Source organism: Condylura cristata, unplaced genomic scaffold (assembly GCF_000260355.1).
Source record: "Condylura cristata isolate star-nosed mole 26May11 unplaced genomic scaffold, ConCri1.0 scaffold00031, whole genome shotgun sequence".
In the NCBI taxonomy this organism is placed as follows: Eukaryota; Metazoa; Chordata; class Mammalia; order Eulipotyphla; family Talpidae; genus Condylura; species Condylura cristata.
The window spans coordinates 16,198,417-16,216,365 of NW_004567132.1; the positions used below are offsets into that span (position 1 = coordinate 16,198,417).

Below are 17,949 nucleotides of genomic sequence, written 5' to 3' on the forward strand. Positions count from 1 at the left end.
TAGGCTGGTAGCAGCAGAGGGGTCTTACCACTGCAGTTGCCATTCCTCATACTGGAAAGCTCTTCTCCAGACACCAGGTGGTTACGTCCTCATTTCTTTCAAGTCACGATACAAGTTCTGCCCCCTGGTCATCTCTGCCAGCCTATGATGGTGAGCCGAATAGCACCTTTGTATGCATTAGAGGACACTGCTTCCTTCAGGCAGACACCACACCACACCTATGGAGAGTGGGCAGGATTTCAGACACCACTTAGCTTCTCAGCTGGGTACCTCCAGCCTGTGAAGGGCAGCAGCACAGTGACCCTGAACAGGCGCCTCAGTGAGGTGAGGTGGCTACCCTTTGTGAAGATGCGAACCTTCCTGTCCCTAGCACTCACATATCCCTTGTTCTCACTAGCACTAGTCACTTCCTAAGTTCCAAGATTATACTTATTTATCTTTCTTACTGTTACATGATTTTTTGTTGTTGTTTTGTCCTGGAACTGTGCTTGACACATAGTAGACATTCAGAAAGTGTTTGTTGAAGGAAAGAAAAGGGTCAACTCTTGGGGGTTCCTCCTCCCCACCAACCCATGGGCTGTCCTGAAGTAGCCAAGGAAAAAAGTGAAAGCAAGGAAAGGTGGAGGAGGGGCCGCTCTCCCACTGCTAAGTTGCTCAGCTGTAGAACAGTCTCAGAAGACTACTCCTTCCTATTTGTTTTCTGTCATTTCTATGCAGTCACATCTTGCTGTGTTCCCTGTCTCAGGTGGGGGGCAAGGCAGTGGAGCTGTGTGCTTGGGCTCTCTACCCCAAGGTGGGGGACAAGTAGCTGCTGGTTAACCACCCTCCTGCTGTTTGCTCTTTAGGCTTGGAGCTGGCTCACTGCCCAGGCCTCTGGAGCTCCCCAGACAGGGCCCCAGCTGAGGATCTTCAGGACACCAAGAGACCCCAAAAGAGGGTTCGAACTATGTTTAACTTGGAGCAGCTGGAAGAGTTGGAGAAAGTGTTTGCAAAACAGCACAATCTGGTGGGGAAGAAAAGAGCCCAGTTGGCTGCCCAGCTCAACCTTACAGAGAACCAGGTGAGAGCAGGGACTCCTGTGGGGCCTGGACCGCAAGTGGGGACAGAAGCCACTCTCTGGGAGTCTGAACAGGGCTTTGGCAGAAGATATCCTCTGTGTCAGGCCACTTGGGGAGACAGACCCTAACCATTGGCACACTCCTTACATGAGGAGAAAAGCAGTCCCATTCAAAATCACATCATGGGAACAACACACCATATAATGTTATCTTGCTATGCGAAATAAGTGGCTGATAGTGAAATTAAACAGGCTTTCACGAAGCTAGATATTATTTTTTTTTTAAGATTTATTTATTTGTACATACAGAACTGGGGTACAGGCCAGAGGCTCAGTGGCGGTGAGAGGCTTCACCAGTGACAGAGTGGGGAACAGAACAGGCAGATCGACGAAGTACACTGCTGAGGGGAGCAGCGGGCGGGTCAGGAGAGGTCTGCCACGCCATGTTGTCACCTCCGGGGCAGGTGGGAATCGAACTCATGTGCAAGTGGCTTTAGATTCTCAGTGCTGTGCTTTAACCCACTGCGCCACCAGGGAGAGCCGCTAGATATTATTTTTAAAAATTCCCTTTACCTCATGTTCTCCTCTAGCTACTGCACAATTTCTCTGCTTTTTTAACGCAAATTTCACAGGCACTGCCAATGTTGTCTCCATGTCCTTATCTCCTATCTGTTACTCCTTGACTCATCCCAATACAAATCCTTTCCCTAACACTCCACTGAAATGCCACCAAGGTCTCTAATCTGTGTTGCTCAAGTCAACAGATATTTTTCTTTCCTCATCTTCTGCTACCATTCAGCAGCAGACAGTATTTAAACACTCCTCTTACTGAACACTCTTCTTGGCTTTCAGACACTACATTCTCTGGGTTTCCTCCCAACTCTCTGGCCTCTTTTCTTTCCCCTGTGTAAGCTACTCTCTGGCCTCAAATTTTTCTCCTCTGCTGAGCTCATCTACTCTCATGGCTTTTTTTTTTTTTAATATGTTATTATTTTTCAAAGGCAGATATAGCTCAACATGTAATTCATAGGGGACAAAAAAGGGAGTGTTTTTATTATTTATGCCTTAAGGAGTTCTCTAAACTACTTCAAAGATGATTGACATTGTAAAAGCTTTTTCTTGGCTCTTCTCTAAACCCAGGCAACATGAAAATGTACTGAACTGCATTTATCTGGATGGCCTCCTGGCTTTTTTTTTTTTAGTATTTATTTATTTATGCTTACAGAACTGGGTATAGGCCAGAGGTGTGGTGGGTGAAAAGATTCACCAGAGACAGAGTGGGGAGCAGATCAGGCAGATCGACAAAGTACACGGCTGAGGGGAGCAGCACGCCTGTCAGAAGAGGTCTGCCACGCCATGTGGTTCAGCTCCCTGGCTGGGGATCAAACTTGTGCTGCAGTAGCTTTGGAGAGCTTCATAATGCAGTGCTTTAAATGCCATCTGTTGGGCCCTCTCTGGTGGTGCAGTGGGCTAAAGCGCAGCATTGCAAACTAGCCAACCACAGCCACTTAAGTGTGAGTTTGATCCCCGGCCCCAGAGGTGACCCACATGGCTCAGCAGACCTCTTCTCTCACCCGCTGCTCCCCACAGTAGTGTACGTTGTTGATCTGCCCTATCTCTGGTGAATCTTCTCATTGACCCTGCTCCTCTAGCCTGTACCCCAGTTCTGTATATATAAATACATACATCTTTAAAAAAAAATACCATCTATCAATAATCCTCAAATTTCTATCTCTAGCCGCCCATCTTTTCCCTCTTTTGACTTGCACTATTACCTTTCTGAGGTCTCCATTTGGGTATCTTATGGACACTTAGATGAGTCTAAAACTCAATTTTTGATATTTTTCTCCCCAAATCCATTCTTTCCCCACATATTATCCCGCTGCCCACCCAGATGCTCAAAATACCTAGTCATCCTAGATTCCGCCCACATCCAAATCCATCAGCAAGCCTTGCTTGTCACCACTACTTCCAAAATACAGCTGAAGTTGTATATCAATCTCCCTTGCCCCCAGCTCATGCCAACTTCATACCAAGCCCAGTTCTTGCTGGATCGCTGCAATAGCTTCCAAGCTATTTTCATACCTGCTATCATTCATTCTTCACACAACAGCCAGATATGCAATTTACTTGAGATGTAAATAGGATGGTATCACATCCCACTTAAAAATATGGAGCTGGACACTCCTTATCCTTGGACTTCACAGTCATGGATGACCCCGCCCCCAGCGACTGCTCCCATTTTCCCTATTTGCGTTTCCCTCTCACTCTCAGTGAGAGTGATGCCCTCCCTTCTGGCTCCACCTTGGAGCCTTTCTACAGCTTACTTTTCTCAACTCACCAGGATGTCCTCTCATCCCCTGAGTGCTGGTTCTCAAGGAGGCTCAAGTTACTCCCATTTGTATTATATAATTATTTGTTACTAGTCTCTCTCCTGACTCCATGAAAACAGGGACTATGCCCCTATTGCTCACCACTGTATCATGATCATCTGGATGATGCCTGCTATACAATAAATATGCACTGGATGAGTGAATGGTAACTGGAATTATATGGAAGAGTATTTTGTAGGAGATGCTTCCCTTAGAAGGAAGGGCAAATTTTGAAGACAGGAGTAAGTACTGCAGGAATAGGGTAAGTGCAATGGGAACTGCTGGTCATAGTCTGGTCTCTGCCCACTGCTTTCATTTATAGGTGAGAGTCTGGTTCCAAAACCGCAGGGTCAAGTATCAGAAGCAGCAGAGGCTGAAACCGCCAGCTGTGTCTGCTATGACTGCATCCCCCAGCAAGCCCTCTAGCAGCTTGGACACCAGCATGCAAAGAGAAGACACCAAATCAGGAGCGAACAGCTGAGCACCAGGACAGATGCTCAACCCTGTCTAGACCGGGGCTAGGCTCTTCCTGAGGGCACCCACTGGAAAGGGGTGCCCCACGTCCTAAGAAGAGACTCCTCAGGGCCAAGAGGCACAAGAGGAACCTGAATTATCAAGCAGTTCCCTTCTCTATGTTGACCACTGGGAGTTGGAGCGATGTGATGGTCAGAGACACAGACTTTGTCCTTTAGCTATGTCCTTTACCAAGTTACTAAACTACTGAGCCTTTTTTCTTTATCTACATAATGAGTACATTATCCATTTAGACCTCCCAGGGCTGGAATAATGTCTGTAAAGCACTTACTGTGTGCTAGGCCCAGGGCTAAGTTTGCATGGCTTAGCAGCGGGTGTTCCAGCCCTGCCCTCTCCAAGGATCTTTCTTGGCCTGGCTGTGGAGGAGGAGTCAGTTTGAATCAGTGCCTGGGCAGAGAGGACTTCTCTACCACAGACTGAGTTGAGGGCATTTCCCCAAATATTCTTGTTTTGTCTGAATTCTTACCGCTTTCAGAAGGAACTCAGGCCTAGTTGCCTCTTTAGAGCAAATATGCTACCCTAGCCACCAACTTTCTCTCTAGCCACCGACCTTGACTCCTCTCCATCTTCACATAGAATAAAGAAATTTGACTCTGTCAAATTTTTGCCAACCGTTTTTGCCATAAACTCAGAAGTATTTTCACACAATGCTGAGTTTTTCCCTTTCACAACCCTGACTTGAATCCTTTTCCTACTCAGGAATATGCTTGTTTTCGTTTATATAAGCTTGATTTCTTATAGTGAAAACAAGCATATATATATATATACACACGTGTGTTTGTAAAACCCAGTGAGGTCTGCCACCAGAATGGGTTTCTCAAGCTCTCGCACTAGGCCTTAGAATCTCGAAGGGCTTCAGGGTGCTGAGGTGAGCTGGTGGGCGGAGACCTGCCCTGCCCCCTGGTGATGAGATAGAGCAAAGTCAGCTTTCTGTAGGGTTACCAATTGGGAGAGGGGACAGGGCGGGGCGCAGAGGTGCGCAATCTTCCAGGTCCCAGATACCAGGTCCCAAGCTTGTGGATGCCAGTGTCCAGCTTTAAGAACCCTTCTCTGTCCATGTACTCAGAAAAATGCTTCCTAATACTGAACCTAACATTAATCAAAGAAACCCAGCTGCATCCATCTTCTCTTGGCTCTTTTTTTTGAAACAAGACGTTCCTATTCAGCAGTGAGTGGACTCTACCCAACCCCAAAAGTCACCATAGGGCTACTGCAGACGCAGACACTGGTGTCTTTTCAAAAAGCACAGACTCCATTGGAACACAAAGCTGACTGTAGGGATAGACGCTATAGGTCAGTATTTGGGGGCCCTGAGCGAGAGAGCAGGCCCCTGACCTGCTGGCAGGGCAATATCCATGTGCACGCTGGCTTCTACATACAATATAAGGTGCCTAGACCTGAGGCCCACCATGGACCCTCATCCCCCCAGGGTGCAAGGTCCCTAAGCCCCTGGAGAGTCTGAGAGAAGATGAAGTCCAGCCTGACTTTTGGTAGGCCTGCCTGTCCTGCCCCCAAGGGCCCAGGAAGTGAAGTCTATGCCGGACTCTGTCGAATGGACAAGTGGGATAAGCTAGTCCCTTCCTTCAGGTTGAGGGTCAGGGAGAGGACAGAAGTGGTCAGCTGCTGTGCCACCCGCAGCTGGGTCCCCAAAGCACCTGATTCAAGATGGGCCACAGGGTGGACAGACAACCACTGACAGACACTCAGACGAACTCATGCACCGAAACATCAAAACCACGTGCGCACACACTGGCTCTGACATAGAGGTGACAGCGGTACATACTGGCCGCGAAGACACAGATGCAAAACCACAAAGCCGGACCCCGCTACGCCCAGTCAGCGAGCAACTGACCTAAACGCACGATCAGAGGGGATCCCGCAGCTAACCCGGTAGCGCGCAAACCAGCGCAACCTCGTGGACACTCACGCCCGGCGCGGGGGCCGGAGGGGCGGGGCCTCTCGGGTCGAGACGGGGTCAAGGGTCAGAAGGCGGAGGCGCGCCCAAGATGGCGGCCTCCATGTGCGACGTGTTCTCCTTTTGCGTGGGCGTGGCAGGCCGGGCCCGGGTCTCCGTGGAAGTCCGCTTCGTGAGCAGCGCCAAGGTGAGGCCGGGGCAGACCCGCGGGGAGCCCCCACCCGGTCCGGCCTCGGAGCCAGCCCCACGGGATCCCGTCCCGGGAGCCGGCGGGTTCCTGTCTCTCTCGTGCACAGTAGCCCAGCCACTGCTCGCCGCCGTCCGGAGCCTCCCAGTTTGTCCCCGCGCACGGGCTTCCGGCGCTGTCACGCGGTGGACCGGGTCTTCTGGGTGTCGGTGCATGCCCTCCCCGCCCCCGCGGAACCAGGCCTGTCTGTCTGCGGCCCTGCCACTGCTGCTGCAGGCTGGGTTGGGGGACATTGATGCTGGACAGAGGGAGCGACGGGCGGGGACGTGCTGAGTAAAGGGCACTGAGGTACGAGAGTGGATCCCCAGAGAACTTGTTGAGTGAGTTTGGGGGTACGGGAGGGCAAGAGCCTTCACTAAGGACCTTAGAATACCACGGAATTTGGAAGGTAAACATCACTTACAATGCTGTGTCTGTGCAAATATATGTATACTGAAATTACATTTTCAGAAACTGCTTTTGATCCAGCCCTAAATCTTTAACTAGCAATAAACCTATTTGTACTTATTCGTTTTTTAAAACTTGGTAATAGTCTGTTTCATGGGAGAGCTATAGTTCACTCAACCAGCTGCTTATTTATGGACTCTGTTGTATCTTTTCACCCTGAGGTGAAAGGACTAGGAACTGACTTTCTGTGCACATACATATGTATGTTTTTGTTATATACGGCATTAATTTCTTTGTAGGTTGATATGTGCAAAGTGAGAACAAAGTGATTTACATTTCTTTGTTTAATGGTGAAGATGAATAATTCATCATGTGTACTGTGCTTATCCTTGGTCCTTGCCTAAGATGGTCAGCCTTCTATTCTAGTTAGTTATCTGTCTCCTGCTCGCTACATCTTCATATCGATTCATTTTCTCAACCTAAGCTTCCATCTGCCTTCTCACTTCAGAGGAATCTGGAACATTTCTCTGCCTTATTGTTAATCAGGTCCCCAGCATCCTTGGCTGCCTCAGATGCTTGCATCTCTCTCCACCTCCACGGCCTTGATTGGCTCATAGTTGGTGCTGTCTCCATTCCACCGCTCCTAGTGTGCAGATACTCACCTTCACTAGCCCTTTGTTTCTACCTCTTTCCCCTCTTACTTCATCCCTTCGGCCACTTTCCTTGCCCATTTGTACTATCCAAGTCTTCTTGTCAAAACCCCAGCCCAAGAAGAGTAAGTTGGCTGCCCTCCCCTTGCCTAAACCTAGTCACATATCTACCCATCTGGTGACAAGATGGATTATCCTGGGCAGACTTTTTGCATCTATATTCATCAAGTGAGATTGGTTTGTGATTTTTTTGTACTTGTGCTATCTTATTTGGTTACCACATTGGGTAGATGCCTGTTTTTTGTTTGTTTGTTTTTTGTAAAATGTACCTTTCACTTTTCCCTCTGTTATTGAATATTTCAAGAGCATGAGATTTACTTATTCTTGGTTTGAAAAAGTTGACTCATGAAACCATGTAGACAAGGGGGCCTCACCTAGGAATAGATTTTGATCACTTTCTCTGTTTTAATAGCAGTAGCTCCATTGCTGCTATGGATACTGTCAGGAATGACTTTCAGAATTTTACCAATTGCTGTGCCAGGGATATGACCAGTCAGTACAGAAATTTGAGCACATACAGTGGACGCCAACCCAGATGTCCTACTGGTGCGCATTGGTCAGCCCTCCCACGGCTGCTAGTCTGGCTAGGCTTTCCTCCTTTTGGATTTAGTCTTGGCAATTTACACTTTTCTAGACAATCATCAATTTAATAAAGTTTCAAACTTACTACGCAGTCTTAAATAAGATTTTTTGCATGATCTTTCTAAAACTTTTCTTCAATTTGGAAGTTTTTTGCCTACTTTGTGCCTTTTCAATTCAGCTTCAGTTCTCTCCAAGCTTCATGGTAATATGGATTGGAATTGTATTTCTGAGGCACGTTTTAAAAAGTGTTTTCATACAAAAGTGTTTTCCTTTTGTTTTAACTAGGGAATTCCCCTTGTTCTACCTCTGTAGAGACAGAGGTCAAAACAGAGAAAGTGATCAAAGTCCACTCCTTTATGAGGACCCTTGTCTACATGGCTTCCTGAGTCAAACCAAGAATAAGTAAATTTCACGAAATAGTCAATAACATAGGGAAAAGGGAAAGCTTCATTTACAAACTAAATATTTTCTTTCTCCAGAAAAAGGGAGAAAAAATTTGTTATTTTTCCAGTATTGCGAATTGAGGTCAGCAGAGATAATATGGGTCCCTGTTCACATCTTTTTGTCCCACAGAGGAAGGCCAAGTTTTTATTTTGCCACATTAGGTCCCAAGAACTACTGAGCACACAGGCGGAGCTTGCAGGAAGATGCCATTACAGCTTTCCCAGCTGTCATCTGTGCCACTTCCCTGGCAGAGGCCCCAGATCAGAGGTGTGGCTCTCTGGTTGCTCAGAGCCCATGTATTCCGACTTTTGGGAGGTATTGCTGTCTAGCCAGAGCGCTGATGCTAGAAAAAAATGAGGGAAACTACATGGGAAACTACATGACAGGACATTTCACTACTCTGCCAGTTGCTTTTCTCTACCTTTTTTTTTTGTGACAGGTCAACACTGGCAGAGGCATCACCCCTCTCTTTAAGTTGGATGGTGGGATTAAGTGCCCGGCAGGACTGGTGACTGCCTGGATTCTGAAGCTGTCTCCATGTCCCATTGTACATGAGGGATGACAGTTCAGTGATGGCGTTCTCATTCTTCATCCTTTAAACGATGTACACAAGGCTTTAGTTCTCAAACTCTAGCATGCATATGGATCAACTGGACATCTGGTTAAGTTGCAGGTTCTGATTCAGCAGCTCTGAGGTGGGGCTGCGATTCTGCATTTCTATCAGCTTCCCAGGTTATGCCCATGTTATCCGTTCCTCACCTCACTTTGAGTAGTAAGAAGCTAAAACTCATGAAAACATTTACCTGGTGCTAAGCGGTCATTGCAGCCTGAAAACTACCCAGTAGCTGGGAAACAGATGCGATGAAGTGAAGCACTTGGCTTAAGGATTAACATGTTAGCACTAGGACCAAAGACAGTCATTCTTTTTAGTGGAATATCTGAGAACTTGTTGGGGACCAGGTACTGTGCTAGGTGTTGCACAGTGGCATTGGCTTTCTCTGCAACCATGAACTACATAGCATCATTGCCAGGATCCTGAAGGGGCTACCTGAGTGATTCAAAAGCTGTCATTACCAGCTCCTGATCCAGGAGACTACAGCCTGCTCTGAGCTTTGGTCCTGCTCTGGTCATTCTGAAAATTCTCTGAGTGGTATGAGATGGCTGACATGGCATTCCTGTCCCAGCCCTTCTGCCCTAAGCAGGCTGAAAGAAGTGACCGAAAGTAGGTCAGCACTGCATTTCCAGAGGAGGCTGTCTGACCATGCTCCATGAACCCTCCCAAGGCTGTTGTGTCAGGCAACACCACACTGATAAAGAAATGGGAGCCGTGGGGCAGGCTACATAATGCAGGATGCTGCTGAAGAGCAATATCCTGGCCTTTTTATTGATAATATAATCATGCAGCATCAATTATACGTAAAAGGGGAAGAGTGGAACTGCCATCTATAGTGTAACTGTGGGTCTGCCCTCCTGGTGCTTCTCAGCTGCTTGATGACTCAGTATTGTAATTGAGAGCCAGTGCTACTTCCCCAGCCAGGGGTTACATCTGACCAACAAGGCGTTCTGCTGATCAGCTTCTGGGGTCCCTTGGGCGTTTCCGGTCATACCTCACGATACACACCTTTCCCAGGGTGATTTAACTCTCTGCTCTTGGTTGATTTGAAAGGCAGCTTGTAAGGTTTGCCTCCTATGACTGACTAACCAGTTTCTGACCTTGTATAGGATGCAGAACTGCAGGCAACAAAACGATGGCCCAACAGGCCGCTTAGGAATAGCAGGCCCACACGAGCCAGAGACCACTGCTGAGGGGGAAGCATGTAGGGTGAGGCGGTGGCCCTTTGGCCTTTGGTGCCTTACAGCCATCCTCTCCCTTCCCTGCCTTTTTAGGGGAAAGGGCTGTTTGCCACACAGCTGATCCGGAAGGGGGAGACCATTTTCGTGGAACGGCCCCTGGTGGCTGCACAGTTTCTTTGGAATGCACTTTATCGATACCGAGGTGAGCTCATCTCACTCACTCCGCAGTCGGGACTCTGGGTATTGGGAGGAAGGACTGTTTTCCCTTGGAGAACCTCGCCTGAAAATCATATGCTTCTATCTAATCTCAAGTACTTGGGTGCGTGAGCCTGCAGGTGAGAGGCTAGACATTCTGCTTAAGCACTCTGCCAAAAAGGAGGCTGTGTGCTCATTGGTCAAAAAAGACTGACATAGGAGTCAAAAGCTAAGAATGCCCTTAGTTTTGTTAGCCACATGCTTTTTTCACATTTCTCATAGGCTAGAGAAAAACGGAAAGGAGGGTCAGAATGGTCATATAAGGTAGGGAAAGCCCAGTTTGGCAGGAAGGAAAGCCCTACAAATAAAGTCCCATCAGGACACAGAGAGAGTCTGACAGCGTGGATGGAGACTCCAGCGAGGAGGAAATCACAGACTTTTGAATGGATGAAGTTCATCCCTTTTATTCTTTAACACATTCATTCACTCACTTCCCCAACTTTTGTTAAAGTACCTTCTGTGTGCCAGCCACTATTCTCACTTTGGGGATACCACTATGAAAATGATCAATGTGGCCTCAGCTCTCAGGATACTTACATTGTCATGTCTGGCCCTCTCCATCAGCCTGTGACCACTGTCTGCGGGCACTGGAGAAAGCAGAGGAGAATGCCCAGCGGCTAACTGGAAAACCAGGCCAGGTTCTGCCCCACCCCGAGCTGTGCACCGTGCGCAAGGACCTCCACCAGAACTGTCCCCAGTGCCAGGTGAGCATCCCTGGGGAGAGCTCCTGAAAGGGAGCCCGTAAAGCCCTCTTCAGGGAGGTAGAAGTAAGGACAAGCCTGCTCATGCCACAGCCCTTGAGAGCCACAATGTCAGGTCGAGATCGCAAAGGCTCAGTTACTGTTCGAGTCTCGTCCTTCCCATTTTGATCCCATTGTCTAGAAAATGGACTTGGTGGGAGCTAGCTCACTTCCTGGGATCCTGGTAGGGACTCTCCCCTCTAGCCAGAGGGCTGTTTCCTTCCCAGGGCCTTACAGGCCGGGGTCAGGAGCCCCCCTGCATGCTCAGTGCACCCTCTGTGCTGTTGCAGCACTGACCTGCGCTCACAGCTCTTTGCGGAAGGAATGCCGCTGGGGGGTGTGAGGACCATGTGGCTGTGTGCGCTGCAGCCCATGGCCAGATGCTAGGGTGCTGACTTCCATCATCCTCCCCAAACAGGTGATGTACTGCAGCGCAGAATGTCGCCTGGCAGCAGCTGAGCAGTACCACCAGGTCCTGTGCCCAGGCCCCTCCCAAGATGACCCCCTGCATCCTCTCAATAAACTGCAGGAAGCCTGGAGGTAGGAAACATGTCATCGGTTCTTTTCTTTGTCCTTCCCTCCCTGCCTGCCTGGGCTCAGCAGATATAACATCTTTCTTAAGTTACCAAGCCCCAGATTTTTCATCCATTCTTAGGGCTAAACTGAGGTCACATCAGTGAAACCCCCACACCCTCCCCTTCTTGCCTCTGCGCTGCCGGCACCACCATCCAGCACATTTTACACACTCCCAGAAAGAACCCTATTCTAAGCCCACAGGGTTGTAAAACCAGATCCTTGCCAGTTTCTCTCTTTGTGGGATTGATAGGGAGGATTCTCTATAATAATCAGACTGGGCTTCCCTGAACTCAGCTACTGGCACTGGGGGAGTGAGGGAGGGGGACTTATAGAAAAAACATTTTTCTTTCTCCCCAGGAGTGTTCACTACCCACCTGAGACAGCAAGTATCATGTTGATGGCACGGATGGTGGCCACAGTGAAACAGGTGACTCCACCTGGCTCCCGGGCAAACTGACTCTGGCCTCATTCAATCCTTGACTTCAGTTTCCGTCTCACCTCGAATGCTGACTTGGATGCAGCATTCCTGCTGGGCTTCTCAAAGGAGAACTGCTTGCTCCATAAACCTTAGGAGTAACTAACTATAAACCTGGTAGGGGGAGAGGACAAAGACCATCTTATCTATGGACTCTGAGCTCAGGGAGGGATTCTTGTGCAGCAGAACCCATGCATTCAGTTTCTAGGCATCGCTTCTTCAGGATGAGTGCCCTGCGCACAGTGGGAGGAGTGGGAGGAGCTACTCAACCCCCTGTTTAAAATCGGTGCTCCTTATCCTCGCTCTCCTATTTTTCCTAGTGGTGTTGAGCTGGCTAGCTTGACTCCAGTAGGGCAGTTGGTTGGGTGTGGGGAGGCCCCAGGCAGAGGAGAGCGCTCCCGAGAGGCTCACATGTGATGGTGCTCTGCGATAGCAAGGCTTTAGGATCATAGGCTGCCCTCCCATGGAGGTGGGGGTGACAATAAGGAAGCAGGTGTCCAGGACTCCATGTGTGTACCTTGAATGTTTGTTTATTCCTTGCAGGCTAAGGATAAGGATCGTTGGATCCGGCTGTTCTCCCAGTTCTGTAATAAAACGGCCAATGAGGAGGAAGAGATTGTGCACAAACTGCTGGGGGACAAATTCAAGGTTTGTTGACTGGTACATTCCACCCCCAGTTGCCTAGAGAGCTCACATTTGGCCCCCTCCCTACTGCAGGAAGGGCTTAGAGGGGGCCAAAAGTCTATTTAGCGGACTTATATTTCCACTACTGTTTACTTTTATGACCTAATGTGAGCTACCATTGGAAAGTGGGATGACAGGAGGAGGGGTGAGGTACTCTGGTGTGAGAATGTAGGACCCCACAGTAGGATAGCAGTGGGTGTTTCAGGGGTGATGGGGAAGGGAGGGTTGGGAATCCACAGTCAGGGAACCATGTGCAGGATTATTTTTGTTGACAATGTACTGGGCATTGACCCCCGTGAACATCAGATGTTCTCACTGAGGACAGCAGCACTCCCTGCATGAGCTGCCCAGGTGTGGAGGCAGGTATGTGAAAGGGTGTCTAGGTTGCACCTTCCTAAGTGGAATTTTGAGGGAAAGAGGGGGGGCTCCTGCTGGACCGGATGCCAGATCAGGAAGCCTGGAGGGAAGTAGTGAGAATGGATGTCCTAAACCAGGCTGCCTGAGCCCCACTGGCACCAGTGCTGAAAAATAGGCTTCTGGGGCTTCTACCGTGGGATGGAGCAGGCCAGCAGGCTGCTTTTTGTCGATGAGGGCTCTGGCATTCCTTTGCTCCCAGAAAAGCCAGTCTACAGATACGGACCTTTTCTTCCCTTCCCTCATCTGGTATTCTGGGCCTGCCTAGATGCTAACTGAGAATTCATAAGGATACAAATCTTTTGCTGCTTCCCTTCCACCAGGGCCAGCTGGAGCTTCTGCGGAGACTTTTCACAGAGGCCCTTTATGAGGAAGCACTCAGCCAGGTGAGCGTGGGGCAGGCCTGCTCAGCGGCCTCCCAGCCACTCTTGCTCTCCAGGAGCAATTGGGTGAGCATCTCCTATTCCTGCTGGGACAGCTGAGTTGCTCTTTTGGAGTTGGGATGGGGCTGACTCATGGAAGATTTCCTGCCAAAAGCAGCAAGTGATCTGGTGTTTATTGCTGTTTCCCCATAGTGGTTCACTCCAGATGGATTCCGGTCTCTCTTTGCTCTCGTTGGGACCAATGGCCAAGGAATTGGGACCAGGTTAGGGGAGAATCTTTCTGAGTTTGGGCTTGACCCTTGAGGATTGGGTGGGAGATTAGTGAGGAAGGCAGCCCCAGGCTTGTTCAAGAAAACTAGGATGGGGCAGGGTGTGACTGTGCCAGCATTCTGGACAGGACAATGGTCGACTTAGAAAGATGGGGCAGTAGAGTCTTCTCTTGGGAACTCTGGTCTGTTGGGGGAAAAGGGGTCTCACCCTGGAGGAAGAACTGGGCTTAATTTGCCGGGGTGGAGAGCCCTATGAGCCGCGCCCCCGCCTCCATCTCTGGCTGGCGGGTACCTCCCAGCTCCCTGAGTCAGTGGGTCCATGCCTGTGACGCTCTGGAGCTGAAACCTCAGGACCGAGAACAACTGGACAACTACATTGATCAGCTCTACAAGGACATTGAGGCAGGTTGGTAACAGTGAGTCTTCACCTTAAGCAGCCTTGGGGGTCCATCTCCCCTCCTCCCGAGTCAGAAGGCAGACACGTGGTCTTCCCCAGGGAGTTCACAGTGGGGAAGGTAATCCCTGTGTGCTTCACAGTGGGAGCGTCACATCTGTCGATAGGACATGCAGACCAGAAATGCCCTGAGATCTGTGCAGGAGCTTGTTGCTAGAGCTGGGCTTGGAAAGGTGGGGAGCTCACAAATAGGGCCATAGTGTTTATAAAAAAGCAAGACTTGTGACTCAGAAAAGCAAGTTCAGGTGAAATGATAAGGGTTGGCAGGGGGGGCATCCTGGAAGGGTTGCAGGACAGTGGAACCAGTGCCTGTTCTTATAAGCCTGGCTGCCTCTTCCCATCTATAAAATGGGTAGAATAGCATCTGCATATTATTATCTTACAGCAACTGGCGAGTTTCTTAACTGTGAAGGATCCGGCCTCTTTGTGCTGCAGAGCTGTTGTGAGTCCCAACATTGGGGGGGAGGTAGGGAGGGGACGGCCATAGAGCCACAGCTCGGCTTTCTCATTTGGCCCCTTCTAGGCTGGTGCAGTTAAGTCTGGGTGCAGGGTTAGATCTTGGTCTGTCCCTGGGTCATGATTCCACCATGTTCTCATTTATACATTCATTGGACTGTTTGTGCCTTGATATGTTTACATACAAAACATTGCAGTGGACTTAAGCTCTGTCTTAAGGCAGGGCGCGTAGCTCTGATTCTTGCAAAGGGAAGCATGGCCTTTGTACCACCATTGCCCTGTGGGATTTGGCAAGGAAGTGTCATGAGAGGTTGGGAGGCCCTCGGGGTCCTGGGAGGAGTTCATGCTAAAAGGTGAGTGTCATCAGCAACTGATGGAAAAGAGGAGAGCCAGTTCAGACTATCCTCTTTTCCAGACCTCAGCCCCAGCCAGCCTCTGGTTTCCTCATTGCAAACCACCCCTCCTCCCAGCCTCTAGGGCCATCCTCTCTCTCCCAAACCCAGCTCTTGGAAGTCTTGATTCAGTTGTTAACAGACGAGGCTGAGCTAAGTGGCGCGGTATAGTGTTCCTTTCACAGCCCTGTTCCTCCCTTTCCATGACAGAACACAGCTGAGGATCTAGCTAGCTAGTGAGGAGAGGAAGGGAGGGCCAGTGGGGGTGGGAGAGGGGAGTGACGTGGGAGTTCATTTGTGCCTGTGCACTGTGGTCTTCAGGAAAGAGCACTGGATAGGGATTGGTTGCTCAACTTTAGCAGGGGTCAGAGAACATGGAAGAATAGGACTCACTGCTCTGCAGAGTTGAGGCTGTTACTTTCATTAGTCAACTGTCCTCATTACCTGCTTCTTGTGACCCAGGCAACCACAGCTGTGTTCCCAATGCAGAGACCTCCTTCCCAGAAAATAACTTCCTTTTGCATGTCACTGCCTTGGAGGATATTAAGCCAGGAGAGGTGAGTGAGGCCAAGAGCTGGGGGTGGGGAGGGAATGGGCTGTGCTCATTTTCTCTGGGGGTCAGGAACAGCATTGGATGGGGCTCCAAGGTCTGTTGGGTTGAATCCCCACATTCCCTAGGACATGAGTCTTTTTCTCCAGGGGTAAGCTCTAACTTCACTTCTTCAAAGAATAACTCCAGAAAGAAATAGCTGTACACACAGGTTCTTGTCTCCAGCCCATTTTGATTAAAAAAAAAATCGGTAATTTCTAAGAAAGCAGGAGAAATGACTCGTTGTCAGTTAGACCATAGGGTACTAGTAGGGATTGGGGGCCTGGCTGTCAGCATAGGACAAAATCTGGTTGAATCTTCTTCAAGAGCATCGCACTAGAATAACCTTTGGCCTCAGAAACAGACCTTTGCCATTGACTGCCTTTAACCATGGCCTGAGACTAGCTGCAGTTCCCTCGCTGCATCAGACACAGGAAGCTGGGGCAGTGGGTGCAGATAAGGCATAGGGAGGCTGTTATTCCATCTGATAGAGCGCTGGGACAGGCCTTCAGAACCCGCCCCCTTCTCCTCTGCCCTCCAGGAAGTCTGCATCAGCTACTTAGACTGCTGTCAGCGGGAGCGCAGCCGCCACAGCCGCCACAAGATTCTCAGGTGCCTGCTGGGGATGTGGTGGGCAGCTGGGCCCGGGGGTCCTATGTCCTGATGGCTGCTTGACTGTTCACCCTCACCACTGTCCTCCCCCCTCCAGGGAGAACTATCTTTTTGTCTGTTCCTGCCCCAAATGCGTGGCAGAGGCAGATGAACCCAACGTGACCTCCGAGGAGGAGGAAGACGAAGAGGAGGAAGAAGATGCAGAGCTGGGGGATGAGATGACTGATGTGTGATGTTGCCTGCATAGAAAGGCCCTACTCAGACCCTGCCGGGAAAGGGGGCCTTCCCTCAGAGAAGAGGCTTGGAAGGAACTCCCCAGACCCACTGCCTGCTTCCCCTCCTTCCAGTTCTGGTTCTGCGGGAGGGTAGGACAGAGGCTGGCCCCTAGGCTCTCCATCCCCCACCAGACGTCATGCCCTGGACACTGCTGCTGAGCAGCCTGGGCTCTGCACTATCACTGAGCCTTTCCAACCTGCTTCCCCTGAGGCACCTCACTTCAGGGTGTGAATGGCGAGAACATGTCAGGGCTTAGCAGTGTTTCTTCCCCTCGGCCTCCTGGCCATGCTTACCCATTCACCTGAGGCGCCACCTTCTCAGTGCTAGTGAGAGGGTAACAGAGTGGCAAATCAGAATAGTGTTAGCTTATGGAAGAAGGGAGGTGCCCTACCTTCCCCCACTACACTATTGTAGTCGATAAGGCAACTGTTCGGCTGCTTACGTAGCTGTGAGGGTCAGGAAAGAAGAACTGGGCATCCAGAGCACCGTCCCTATGGCTCTCTTCCGTCGGGAGAACACTGAGCCAGGGGCATTACCTCCCTCTCCACCTCTTCAAGCTCACTGTCAGACATCTGGGCTACTTAGATTAACCTCTCCGCCACACTCCAGAATCTGTGCTTGTGCCTTGCCCCTCAGGCTCTGGCATAGTGGCTGGCCCCTTTGGGGTATGGAAGAGGCTTCTGCCTCCCTCAGGAGGAAGGGGCAGATGGGGTATCTTCACCCTTTCTCCGTACCCTTGTCCCACTGAGGACTCCAGCAACGTGGCTGAAGCCTGGGCGTTGACGTGCCCATGCTGCTTAATTGAGGATGCTCTCGCCTCTTCGTGGGACCAGGTTAATAGGAGTCAGTGAGACTCCTGCCCTGGATCTCCATCTTTAGGGTCTCCACAGAAGAACATTGAAGTCTTCCAAAGACCTGAGGAGCTGGGCTACTCTGAGATCGGCCCTGACCTGCCCTCTCCCCTCAGATTAGCACTACCCCTCTCACTCCTAGGTTGGACATTGTGGGAATTCCAACTCCTTTCACCCAGTTCCTTCCAGCTTACCTTCCCTGAGAGGCCTGCTGCCCCCACACACCCCCCTCCCCTGAGGGATCCCAGGGAGGGTAGGTGCCCCACAAGCCCTTTCCTGGATTGTGGAGCCAGGTGGTGCCTGCCTGCCTGGCCTGTTGGGTTCTTCACAGCAGCTAGTATCCCCTCCCACCCCATCTGCCCACTATTCTCAATAAAATGTGAATGGTGACAGGCCTCTGCAGGAATGCTTTGTGGAGCGTGATCTGACAGGCTGTCTGACACACAACAGGCCAAGTAAATGGTGCACAGGAGAGACAGGG

The 17,949-nt window shown here is 50.1% G+C and overlaps 2 protein-coding genes across 3 annotated transcripts in view; both read left to right on the plus strand.

Annotated features, from left to right (window-relative positions):
- Positions 1-3,910, plus strand: part of NOTO (notochord homeobox) — a 5,633-nt gene extending 1,723 nt beyond the window's left edge. Inside the window, exons 2-3 of the mRNA XM_004691359.1 lie at positions 846-1,060; positions 3,752-3,910. Coding sequence (XP_004691416.1) covers positions 846-1,060; positions 3,752-3,910 — 374 coding nt within the window. The remainder of the gene's footprint in view (positions 1-845; positions 1,061-3,751) is intronic.
- Positions 3,911-5,946: 2,036 nt separating this feature from the next.
- Positions 5,947-17,877, plus strand: SMYD5 (SMYD family member 5). 2 transcript variants are annotated; one of them, XM_004691522.2, is made up of 13 exons: positions 5,947-6,065; positions 10,136-10,244; positions 10,862-11,001; positions 11,456-11,577; positions 11,971-12,040; positions 12,632-12,736; positions 13,510-13,572; positions 13,762-13,832; positions 14,138-14,244; positions 14,678-14,734; positions 15,603-15,697; positions 16,271-16,341; positions 16,439-17,877. In XM_004691522.2, the coding sequence occupies exons 1-13, from the start codon at positions 5,970-5,972 to the stop codon at positions 16,572-16,574; spliced, it is 1,242 nt and encodes a 413-aa protein (XP_004691579.1). In that variant the 5' UTR covers positions 5,947-5,969; the 3' UTR covers positions 16,575-17,877. The 2 variants fall into 2 exon arrangements, with proteins under 2 accessions (XP_004691579.1, XP_012587034.1); XM_012731580.1 differs by lacking the exon at positions 5,947-6,065 and adding an exon at positions 6,445-6,513 and having other exon boundaries at positions 16,439-17,875.
- Positions 17,878-17,949: the final 72 nt, after the last annotated feature.